General features: G+C 40.4%; 2 protein-coding genes across 9 annotated transcripts in view; one reads left to right on the top strand and one right to left on the bottom strand.

The window, feature by feature from the left end:
* LOC149323528 (alpha-2-macroglobulin-like protein 1) overlaps positions 1 to 673 on the bottom strand; it is an 83,403-nt gene extending 82,730 nt beyond the window's left edge. For 3 of the 8 annotated variants that reach the window (XR_016276899.1, XR_016276893.1, XM_089489143.1), the window contains exon 1: positions 554 to 667. Coding sequence is in view for 5 of the 8 variants with exons in the window: in XM_089489143.1 (XP_089345269.1) it covers positions 554 to 621 (68 nt within the window). In the remaining 3 variants the exon portion in view is untranslated. Of the gene's footprint in view, positions 1 to 553 lie in introns of all 8 variants that reach the window. The other 5 variants (XR_016276857.1, XM_089489139.1, XM_089489146.1 and 2 more) reach the window with 4 other exon arrangements.
* A 709-nt stretch (positions 674 to 1,382) lies between these two features.
* LOC149323527 (homeobox protein NANOG-like) overlaps positions 1,383 to 12,805 on the top strand; it is a 33,129-nt gene continuing 21,706 nt past the window's right edge. The window contains exon 1 of the mRNA XM_089489147.1: positions 1,383 to 1,418. Within this exon, the coding sequence (XP_089345273.1) occupies positions 1,385 to 1,418 (34 nt within the window). The 5' untranslated portion in view covers positions 1,383 to 1,384. The remainder of the gene's footprint in view (positions 1,419 to 12,805) is intronic.

Below are 12,805 nucleotides of genomic sequence, written 5' to 3'. Positions count from 1 at the left end.
AAATAAATGGAATGCCAGTCAAAAAAAAAGATCACAATATTCAAAGTAGTGAATGACTAAATGCATGAACTAGTCTTTGCAGAGAAGACGGATAGCAAAGGTCTGATTTTGGCAATGTTATAAAGAAAAAGTTGACATGACACCACTACAGCTCCAACATGAGGAACAAAATATGAAGAAGGGAGAAAAATACAATCATGGCTGCATCTCACTGCAGAAATAATCTGGTTTGACACCACTTGAACTGGCATGGCTCAATGCTATGGAATTCTGGAAAGAGTTCTGGTGCTACAACAAACTACAGTTCCCAGAATTTGAGCCATGCCAGTTCAAGAGGTGTCACACCAGATTATTTCTGCAGTGCAGATGCTGTCAAAGATGATGTGCTTCCTTCACAGGATAAATTGTGTGTTGAAGAGAACTTCAGGCAACACTTCCACCATCCACACACCAAGTGCTCTGCTGAATGGGCTTCCCTTCCTCTCATGTGCCCATTTGCTATCATATTCCTCCATGAAATGGAGCACAGAGAAATAAAAAATGAGAAACTTACGCATCTGAAGTGACCAATGCTGGGAGTGAGAAGAGAGCCAGCGTCCAGAGGAACCCAGCGGACCCCATAGTTTCAGCAGAGACTGGATCAACACTGGAGCTCTGAACACACAGCCCTGGAGTACAAAGACCTAAATAGCCCTGCTACAAAGATCCGTCTGTTCCAAAGAACACAGGCACTGTGAAGTGTGTGGGTCAATGACCACTGTGTTTACTTTCTTCCCCCTCTCATGCTGAATAAGCAGTACAAGTCCCATTCTCTTCCTGCAAGCTGTGGGCTAGGAGATGACTGTGGCAATTTCAGGTCTTCAGATCTATTGGAGCAGAATTAGTGAAGGGGCAACTTTATAATATTAATTTGCACAACTGTATGGTCAGAAATCGTCCAAGCCATGGTAGTCTCCATCACTATGCAAGAGCGGGACAGTAAAGAAAGCTGACAGAAAACACCAACTTCTTTGAGATGAGGTGCTGGAGAAGAGTACTGAGGATACCATGAACAGTAAAAAAACAACAAATGAGTCCTTGAACAGATCAAGACTGAAATTTCCTTGGAAGCCAATACGACTAAGGTCCAAAACACACTGCAGAAATAATCCAGTTTAACTGCCCAGGCTCAGTGGTAGGGAATCCTGGGAATTGTAGTCTATTGTGGCACCAGCACTCTCTGACACAGAAGGCCTCACAGAACTACAGAATTCCCTAGCATTAAGGCAGGGCTATTAAAACAGTCTCAAACTGGATTATTTCTGCAGTGTGTTTTGGACCTAAACTGAGGCTATTGTACTTTGGCCACACCATGAGAAGGCATGACTAACTGGAAAAGACAATAATGCTGGGAAAGCAAGAAGAAGTATTGGAAAAAGGTGATGTTAAATGTCAATGTTTTTTTTCCTTAGGCACCTTAGGGGCTGTTCAGACAAGCCATTAAGGCCATCGCGTCCCCATGGCACTCCTTTGGCATTGTGTCCATATGATGCAGCGCCAAAGGAGTGTCTTCAAGCCATGGCGCTGTGGCTATTACACTGCTTTTCGCGGGCGTTTTTTGTGCCCTGGAAAGGTCAGATCAGGGCCACGGTGTGCGGTTGCCACAGCCCTGACCCGGCTAGGAAAGGGGCAACGTCATGCCGCCCCTTAGGGGCTGTACACACAGCCACTTAAAGAAAGAACAAAAATAGATCTCATACTAAAAGGCGTTACAAATGTTAAAACTGAGCTTGATGAGATTTTATGGACCAATAAAAAAGCCACCATATCCAAGGTATATAAATTGCTATTAAAAAGAGAAACAGAGACGGAAATCGTTAAAGAACACCTTGTAATATGGGTGCAAGATATTGGCCATTCAATACAGATGGATAAATGGGAGAGTGCATGGGGAAAAAGACTTGAGATTTACTCTTAGCATGGATATTAAAGAAAATTTCTATAAAATGTTATACCAATGGTACTTGACCACAAGTAAATTAGCGAAAATATTGAAAAACAGAAATTGAACATGTTGGAAATGGGATAGATGTGAAGGTACTTTTTACCACATTTGATGGACATGTGCTAAAATAGAAAAGTTCTGCATTGAGGTTCATAAAATATCACGAGAGTTTTTTGAAATTACAATTAAGCTAGAAGAACTCTTCCTTCTTAATACAGTGGAGGGTAAGGAGGAAAGAAACATCTAAAATGTACATTATATTTAATAACAGCTGCAATAATTACTATTGCACAAAAATAGAAAGACTCTGAATTCCCAACAATTGATTAATGGCTTTTGAAAACATTGGATGTGTTACAATTAGTAACATATTAATAATAATAATGTTAATTAGAGAAAAACCAACAGAGAAATGGGAAAGAGATTGGGAGGCAGTCTTCAAATATTATAAGAAAAAATGGTCTATTTAAATGTATATGGGCAAGAAAAGAACAAACAGACATGGTGGTATATGGGTAGGAAATACAATATGTAAGCAAAATTTACATATTAATGATTAACAGATAAGTAGAGAGTAAGTACAGAATTCATACAGAAAAGGAAAAAGGTAAAAAGAGGTGATTTATTATTTGTGGGGTGAATTGATTTGGTATTGTATTTGCTAAAATAGATGAAATAATGCACAATGTGGTTGAAAAATTAGGTGATTGTCATTTGTATATGGTTTGTAATGGAACAGGAGGATAAATGTAGTCAATGTAAAATGGATCCAATTGGACTTGATTACAAAATTAATGTACAACAGTACATTATGTACAGTACATAATGTACAAAAGTACAACAGCCTCAGTTTGATCATCATGGCTTCCACAAAGAGTTCAGGCTTGATCTGTTCTAGGACCCATTTGTTTGTTATACAGGACTTTTAAAAAGAAAATCAGACTGGACAGCTCTTCAAATCAAATACACTTTCATATAGGACACTGTCCTTTGTTAGGTGGCTTATTGTTGTTGTTATTCGTGATCAAGTGAAGTTCAATTTCTGGATAGCCTTTTCCAATGTGTCATGTCATCTCATGGTATAGGAAACACTCTAATTTACAGTCTAATATCCTACAGTCAGTACATTCCGCTTTCATCCACACTGCAGAAATACTCCAGTTTGACACCACTTTAACTGCCATGGCTCAGTGCTGTGGAATTCTGGGAAGTGTACTTTTGTAAATCATTTATCCTTCTTTGTCAGAGAGCTCGAATGCCACAACAAACTACAGTTCCCAGAATTTCATAGCATTGTGCCATAACGGTTAAAGTGGTGTTAGACCAGGTTATTTCTGCAGTGTGGATGCCATCCTAGTTAGCTGAGCTCTAGACCCAAAAGATCTAAAAGATCTCCATCTAAATGCTAACCCCATTTCCAGTTTTAGGCTCAGAGTGCCAAAGCAGAAGGCTGGAACACAATGAGAATAGTACAGTGCTGGAGAACCCAAAACAGAGATAATTTTTGGGTGTTCTACATCTCTTTCCATGTACAAGGGTCCTGGATACAACAAATAAAATTTCCAGCTGACCGTCATCAAAATAAATACTGGCACCAGGTCAGTTTACTCTGAATCTCCTGTTTGTTGAAGATTATATAAAGCTACCAGCTATATATTATTGTAGATACGTGTGATTAGACATGTTGTGGAACAGATGGAAAATGAACTTTCTACTTGCTGTGAAGGCCAGTCAAACACAGCAGAAGACAGCACTGTGGGTCACTGACCACAAAGACCATGTTTATCAAGGTGGACATCTATCTGAGTAAAAGATGCGAGCCTTTAGGCTTCATCAAACCAAACAACTGAAACAGTTTGGCTAAGTCCCCCACTAAAGGGTCATATGAAAACTCAAGTGTTCATAATATGAAGCCCAACCACTGCTTCAATCAAAGATTAGACTACAATGAACTATCAGTCCAATCCTGTCTTCTTCACCCTGTTTATCACCCTGAAAATACAGAAGGGGGGCTTAGAGAGAATAATCATTTGCATGATGATGATGATTTCCCATGGATCGAGGCAGGGCACAACAATAGACAAAAGAAATATGTGTCAGTTAAAACACAACTTCAGTTAAAACATATATCAATTTAAGAGAACAAACAAGACACATACATATTAAAACAATCTACATTTAAAGTTCATCATTTGTATATATTTGTATATAAAACATATGTCTATATATTTTATATGTGTGTGTGTGTGTCTGTTTAATATATAAATGGTGTGTGTGTACACACATATACATATATAGTATATAAAATACGATATTTGCATATAAAGCAAATAATTAAAATGTTTATGCTGTCTGACTAGATTCACTTTTTAAATAAGAAATACCTTTCAATCTGATGAGTGTGTAGTATTTGCAGCATCAAATGATCCCAGTCTTTTTGGGCCTGAAAATTCAGTCTTTCCTCACTCCCTTCACTAGCAACAATATGTAATTCAAAACCTGTTCGTAGTTTTACTAAGACAACATTTGAACTGAAGTTTACCAAGCTTAAGCTGGGAAAAGTTACTTTTTGACTACATTGTCCATGCTAAAATTGAGATTCTGGGAGCTGTAATCTAAAGAGTAACTTTTCCAATCAAAAGACACTAGCAGCAAATACATGATCCACCCTGTGAGCAAAAGGATGCTTTAGCATAATGAAGGCTAAATGTGACAATATTCAGCAGAGTTGTAAATCTGAAGCATAACACCCCTGTGCCTCTTGTGTTACAGTACAAAATACATGACAAAATGAGTAAAGCACCATGCAGTGCAGAAGCGCAATGCATTGTGCAGGAGGGAAATGACTAACTTTTTAAATTTGTTTAAAATGAACTGCTACTGTATGCCACAGCCACTTTCTTTACTTCAAACGTAAAAAAAATTGAATTTTAAATGATAAATGTTAGATGTGGATTATTTTAATATGTGCACATCTTGTTTGCTATTTTAAACTGATTTTTGTTTTAACTTATGTTGGTTTGTTTGTTAATTGTTGTTGTGCCCGCCTCAATTCATGGGGAGAGGCTGGTAAGAAACAAATATTATCGTTGTTGTTGTTCTTGTTCTTGTTGTTCTTGTTACAGTGGGCCCTTGGTATCCACTGGGGTTTGCTTCCAGGATCCCCCATGGATAACAAAATCCATGGATGTTTACGTGCCATAAAATACAATGGATGTCGATGTCCCTTATATAAAATGGCAAAATCAAGGTTTGCTTTTTGGAAATTATATATATATATATATATTCAAGCTATGGATAGTTGCATCCATGGATAAAGAATCTGGGGATATGGAGGGCTGACTTTATTAGAATTATTATTATCATGATCAGCTAGGTCACAGGTTAGACATTTTCCTTTCTTGGACTAAATCTCCCTGAATCCCACAGCAAACCCGGCTTTTGGGAGATTCTGGGAATAGTTGTCCACAAAATAACTTCTCCAAACAATAAGGTAACTTTGAAAAAATCTCATACAATGATTTATATGTTGTACCACTATAATTAAAACAGAGAACCAGATCCTGACAATTCATCCCTTCTCACCCCAGAGGGCAGGATTGAGCAAGACTAGAACAGGGAATTATTGCATCCCTTTATATTAACCAGTCCATTTGTTTGCCCAACATTGTGAGTGTGTATGTGGGTGTGTATTTTCAAGTCACCTGTCGCTTATGGCGACCTCATAGGTTTGTCTTAGACAAGGAATACTCAAAGTGGTTTTGCAGATCCCTTCCGCTGAAATACAGCCTACAGCACCTGACATCTGTCGGGGATGCTTTGATTGTGATTTCCTGCATGGCAGGGGGTTGGACTGGATGGCCCTTGTGGTCTCTTCCAACTCTATGATTCTATGATTCTATTCATTGGCAGTCCCCCACCCAGGTACTAACCAGGGCTGACCCTGCTTAGCTTCCATAATCAGACGGGATATGGTGCCTTTAGGATATTTAAGCCTTATCCCAACATTATACCACTTTTAAAAATCCCATCATGACTTTCTTGCCAAGAAGCTTGATTTTGGGACAAGTTAGAGCATGTGTTCAGTCCATGTAAGATTGGCTCAGTATGATGGACATTGCTGTTGCCACACAAATTAAGACAATATGACCACAACAAGTTATCACTCTTCAGTGCAGGAAATCGTAGTAATCAAACTATTTTTCAAGGAGGTTTGCCCTCATAGAAGGGACTTCTGTCAACCTTCCAAAGACCTCTGACTAATGCTGCAGATTCTTTTGCTTGCCTGCTTCGTTTCAGGTACTGGCCCTATCTATTGCTGCTGCTCCTGTTGTTGTTGTTGTTGTTGTTGTTATGGTCCCTTGGATCTGCTGGAGTTTGGTTCCAAGACCCCCAATGGATACCAAAAACCATGGATGCCCAATTCCCATTGGATATAATGGCAGAGTAAAATGGTGTCTTTTATATAAAATGGCAAAATCAAGACTTGCTTTTTGGTATGTGTGTGTGTATAATATTTTCAAGCTGTGGATGCTTGAATCCATGGATAAAGAATCTGTGGATACAGAGGGCCAATTGTACTACTAAAAGGTACACATTTTCTTATTTATCTACAGTCCCAGCAAAGTACATGACACTTTATGAAGAAACAGAGTAGAAGACACAACTAAGGTTTTGTTCTAAAGGTTCAGTCTAACATTGCAATACTATCATTGCAAGAGAGAGCAAAGGGAGACTCAATAAGATTTTTCTTCCCTTTAAAAGTACGTAGCTAAATGTACACAAACCAAGCAAGGGGAAATTATCCTGGCACAGAAATGAAATTGTGGGGAAAGCCTTCCTAGTCATGTCTGTACAGGTTGGTGCAACTGTTAAAAGCACAAGAGCTGTGTGTGTGCACATGCCTCCTAGTCATCTGTCGATTTATGATGAGCCCAGCCAGGGTGATACAGTAGTTTGACTAGGACTATGGAGACCAGGGTTTGATTCCCAGCTCGGCTATGAAACCCTCTGCCTGGCCTTGGGCAAGTCACCCTCTCTCCGCCTCAGGGGAAAGCAATGGCAAACCTCCTCTGGACACATCTTGCCAAGAAAACACTATGATAGGGTTGCCATATGTTGGAAATGAGTTAAAGGCACACAGCAACAATAACAACAACATTAATCTTGTAAAGTTTTCTTCTTGTTGTGGTGTGCTTTCAAGTCATTTCTGACTTATAGCAACACTAAGGCCCTATCACGGGGGTTTTGTGGCAGAATTTGTTGAGAGGGAGGTTTGGCTTTTGCCTTCCTCTGAGGCTGAGAGGGTGTGACTTGCCCAATGTCACCCTGCGGGCTTCCATGTCTGAGCAGGGATTTGAACTCTGGTCTCCAGAGTCATAGCCCAATGTTCACACCACTACATCACGCTGGCTGTAGGGTTTTCTTAGGCAAGGAAATACTCAGGTGCCTTCACCAGTTCTGTCCTCTGAAACATAGCCTATATTACCTGGGAACCTGTTATTTGTTGGCAGTCTCCCATCCAATTACTAACCAGGCTGACCCAGCTTAGCTTCCCAGAGCAGAGGTGATCTGGTACCTTTAGGGTATATAAGAACAGCAGCAGTACGGAGAACAAAAGCATGGCAACTCCTAGAAATCATAGTTTTCTGTGAGTTTTTCAGGCTATGTGGCTGCATTCTGAAAGAATCTATTCCTGGCATTTCACCTGCATCTATGGCTGGCATCTTCAGAGGTGCCTTCAAAGAAGATGCCAGCCACAGATGCAGGGGAAACTTCAGGAATAAATTCTTCCAGAATGTGGCCACAGAATCCCCCAAACCCACAGAAAACTATGGATACCCTTTTTGTTCTTTCCCTTGAGTCTGCCTCCCTCCACTTTTCGCCTACCTGACAACTAGTCGAACAAAAGGAAATAAATGGCCTTCTTCCCCAGCCCCAGACATTCACCTGTCACTTCCATTCCACAGTCTACCTTAGAATTGAAATGCTCCAGGGGGGCTCTCCCCCCCCCCAAAAAAAAATAGCTCCTATTCATTTAAATTTTAGATGGAAAGCAGCTATAAGGCTAAGGGCCCTGGGACTGAAGTATTTGCTAATCACCTATGAATGCCCAAGATGTGTGGTTCCTTGAAATGGAGGAATCAGTATTCTGTGCCTGTTTGATCATAGAAGCATAAGAGTTGGAAGAGACCCCAGTGGGGTGCCACAGAGTTCTGTCCTGGGCCCAGTGCTATTCAACATCTATATCAATTACTTGGATGAAGAAATACAGGGCATGCTTATCAAATTTGCAGATGACACCAAATTAGGAGGAGTAGCTAATACCCCAGAGGACAGGATCAAAATACAAAATGACCGTAATAGATTAGAAAGCTGGGCCAAAACTAACAAAATGAACTGTAACAGGGAGAAATGTAAAATGTGAAATGGTGAAGGGCCTGGAAACCATAAAGCCCTATGAGGAAAGACTTAGGGAGCTGAGTATGTTTAGCCTGGAAAAGAGACGGATAAGAGGTGATACGATAGCCCTGTTTAAGTATTTGAAGGGCCAACATACTGAGGATAGAGCAAGCTTGTTTTTTTGCTGCTCCAAAGACTAGAACACGGAACAATGGATGCAATCTACAGGAAAAGAGATTCCACCTCAACGTTAGGAGGAACCTTCTGACAGTAAGTGCTGTTTGACAGTGGAACACACTCCCTCGGAGTGTGGTAGACTCCCTTTTTTGAAGGTCTTTACATGGGGGCTGAATGGCCATCTGTCGGGGATCCTTTGATTGTGAGTTCCTGCATGGCAGGGGGTTGGACTACATGGCCTTTGGGGTCTATTCCAACTCTATGATTCTATGGGGCATTACAGACCATCCCTTTCAAGGTGGTCTGTAAGTGCCCGTTTTTGGTCTGCAACACTGCTGTAGCAACCAAACTGCCCGGCAACACTGTGGACCAAAAAAGGAGCCGCCTAGAGCGGCTCATTTTGGGGATGTTGTAGGGGCTGCAACGCAGCCCTTATAACGTCTCTTCCTTTGCATGACCTGTGGGTGCTGTGACGTCCACACTTCATGCACACGCCCCCGTGTGGGTGGGGTGGTGCTGTAATGGTGCCGCCCACATGTAGTAGGGCTCAAGACCATGCAGTTGGTGCAGGGTCCTGAGCCCTACCATCGCCTCCAGGATGTCGCATCCTAGCGGTGAGTAGGCCAATGATTCTAAAAAATGAAATGGTGCTCCTATTGTCCAGAGTGCAGAATTGCTAAGTACCCACCTGGTCTTAGCTTCTTCAGCTTAGGAACAGAGAATAAGTAGGGGGACAACCCAATACCAAGATGGTAAACAGAACAACCCCAATTCCCATTCTTCACTCCTAGGTAGGTTATCGCTTATAGACTTGGAACATCAGTATAAAAATCAAGGCACAAGGTCTCTGCTTTGAACCACATGTTGGAAAAGTGCCATGGTGGGACAGGGCTCTCCATCTCTTGACCACTAGCTTCCAGCCAGGTTATATGACCACCTTTCACTCTTTTTTCACATTTGAATGGTGTTGTTGTTGTTGTTGTTGTTGTTGTGTGCCTTCACGTCATTTCTGGTAGGCCTAAAGTGAACCTATCCTGGGGTTTTCTTGGCAATCTTTGTTCAGAGGAGGTTGACCATTGCTATCCCCTGAGGCTGAGAGCATGTGACTTGTCCAAGGTCACCCATTCGGTTTCATTGCCAAGCAGGAATCAAACCCTGGTCTTAGCCCAACACTGAAACCACTACACCACATTAGCTTCCATTGGAGTGCATATTTACCTTCACATTGCCAGTGGACCTATGGTGAACCCATGACTTTTCTTAGGCAAGTATCAATGGTTCTGACATTTTCAAGTCATCAGAAGTAGAAGATTTCAATGAGAGAGGAAACCTTGCCCTTACTATGACCTCCTTCACCTGGTTTCAGCCCCCAGGCAAACAGGAAACAAATGTTCATATGAATGAAGACCTAATTCTTACAAGGTACTGGGCAGGTGAAAGGAGAGCAGAGAATGGAATGGAACAAAAGAATGAATTGCCACAGGGCAGAGATATTAAAATCAAAAACAAATAGCATGCTAGGAATTCTATTTTTCCAGGATAGGGCTGGTTTCTTCAAAAAAGCAGATATTTTTTAAAATCCTTTATATCATTTTGCTATTTGGAACCATAAAATATGGTAGAGCTTTAAAAGTGTGTGATGAAATTCTAGTGATCCTGCCCATAACCCAGCTTGTTAAGATTCTCTTGGTTTCTCAACTCCAGGGAGTCCTGGATGAGGCAATTCATCTTGATCTATTTCAGTCTGGTTTCAGACCAGGTTATGGGGCACAAATAGCTTTGGTTGCATTGGTAGGTGACCTATGCAGAGAACTGGACAGGGGGAGTGTGTTCCTGTTGGTTCTGCTGGATCTCTCAGCAACTTTTGATACCACTAACCATGGTCTCCTTCTGGGTCACCTCTCTGGCATGAGGCTTGGAGGCACTGTTCTGCAGTGGCTCTGTTCTTTCCTGGAGGGACAGTTTCATAGGTTGGTGATGTGGGCCACGGAAGGCCCCCAACTTGTCACTTCATCACCATATTCTCAAGGTTTGCATTTCTATTACTATTCACACATACAATCAATTCATTCATAGCTATAAAGCTATGTTCCTAGGCACCTCACTCCATTCATCTGATAAAATAGACTTAAGAATAAAAAAAATATTATGCTATAAACTTCTTTTTCTAAATTACTCTCAAAAATGCCACATTATCCTTTTGCATACTGAACAAGACTAACACGGCTATTTCTTTGAATGCTATTGTCACTGTCAATCACCATCAATGACAATGACTTGTAGGTATTTCTCTGGATGATATTGTTTATCCTAGCTCAAAGGTTTATCAGCTTTTGTAAATGTGAATGTAGATAATGTCTCTTTAAATTTCGTATTCCATATCTTTCTTGGGACTATTTTAAGTACATAGTACCTTAACCTGTAAGTGCTGCCTTGGAAAATATTATGAAATTGTGTTGTTAACAATGTGGTGGGCTCATATAGTAAATTTAATAGCAGCTATTTTTTGTTGTTCTTAGAACAGAATATGGAGAAACAGAATGGCTTCCAATTGGGAAAGTGGTCAGGCATTTTATCATCCTCTTTCTTCAACTTGTATACAGAAAATATCATAAGAGCAGGTTTAGACTCAGAAGAATAAGGAGTGAAGATAGGAGGCAGGAACATTGTAAATTTACAGCGCTTTATAAATGAAGGTTAATAATAATAATAATAATAATAATAATAATAATAATAATAATAACATCAGCAGTCTAAGCTATGTGGATAACACCATACTACTACTAGAAAACATCATAGACATGGAACAATTACTAAGGAAAGTTAAAGGAGAAAGTGTAAAGCCAGGCTTACTGCTGAACATGAAAAAATAAAAATAATTATTGGAGAGGACGTACATCAATTCAACATAGATAATGAGGAAATCAAAATGGTTAAAAGATTTCCCATACCTTGGATCAAACATTGATCAGAATGGAGACTACAGTTGAAAAATTAGAAGAAGACCAGAATTAGGAAGGGCAGCTATGAAAGAACTAGAAAAGATCCTAAAGAATAAAGATATACAACTGAGCATTAAAGTTAGAATTTCCCAAGCCACTGTATTCCCCATCACCTTGTACGGATGTGAGAGCCGGACAGTGAAGGAAGTGGAGAAAATAAAACAAACTCATTTGAGGTGTGGTGCTGGAAAAGAGCACAGAGAATACCATGGAGAGCCAGGAAGGCAAACAATTGGGTCGTAGAATAGATCAGGCCTGAACTCTCCCTGGAAGCCAAGATGATGAAACTGAGGCTGTTGTACTTTGACTATATCATGAGAAGACAGGACTCTTTAGAAAAGACAATAATGCTAGGAAAAGTGGAAGGCAGTAGAAAGAGAGCAAAACGTCACATCAGATGAATGGACTCAATGAGGGTAGTCATCGGTTTGAATCTGCAGGACCTAAGTAGAGTAGTGGAGGACAGGGGGGCTTGGAGATGTCACCATGAGATGAGGTCAACTGGTGTGCTGTTAACAACATTTTGTATTACATTTTTAGTTGTATTAGTATTCCAGATGTTATCTGTATCATTAGTAAATTTTTTATGTAATTGCAGCCACTGAGAACTAGCATGATCATCACTGAAAATTATTCTACTGAAGAAGACCATCAAAATGGCTCCAATTACCTTTTGAAAGTTCACCAGCATAAGCATCTTTTAAAATTTCTGCCAGGAGTCATAGACTGCATTTGTATGGATCTGATTTCATTATGTGTTCCTTAAGACCACATTATGAGGAGACAGAATTATTTTTCATGTGTGTTTGCTGTCTATGGCCTGTTACAGACTGCCAAAATAAAGCTGCTTCAGGTCTCTTTGGAGGTATGCTTTTTAAATGATGCATGCATCCAAAGAATCCGGAAGCTGCACCAAAGCTGCACTCCAGTGCTTAGGAATGGAGTGTGGCTTTGGCGCGACCTCCAGACTCTTAGGACCCATGCATCATTTAAATAGTATGCCTCCAAAGAGACCCAAAGCAGCTTTATTTTGGCAGTCTGTAACAGGCCTATGTGATGATAAGGTGGAATTCTATTTAGACTGGTATCTCTGTGATTGTTGACCACTGTTTATTTGTTGTCCACAAGACATGTCTGAGTATCTTCTGAAATTCTGTTAGCATTCAGACTGTCCAGAATCAGAATTGAGCTACAGGTGTTCTCACAGATTATATTGTTACCTGTGTGTTTCTGCAAGAGA

Source organism: Sceloporus occidentalis, unplaced genomic scaffold (genome assembly GCF_023333645.1).
Source record: "Sceloporus occidentalis isolate IW3139 unplaced genomic scaffold, rSceOcc1.0.p SCAF_1, whole genome shotgun sequence".
NCBI lineage: Eukaryota > Metazoa > Chordata > Lepidosauria > Squamata > Phrynosomatidae > Sceloporus > Sceloporus occidentalis.
This window is presented reverse-complemented; position numbering and strand designations above follow the sequence as displayed.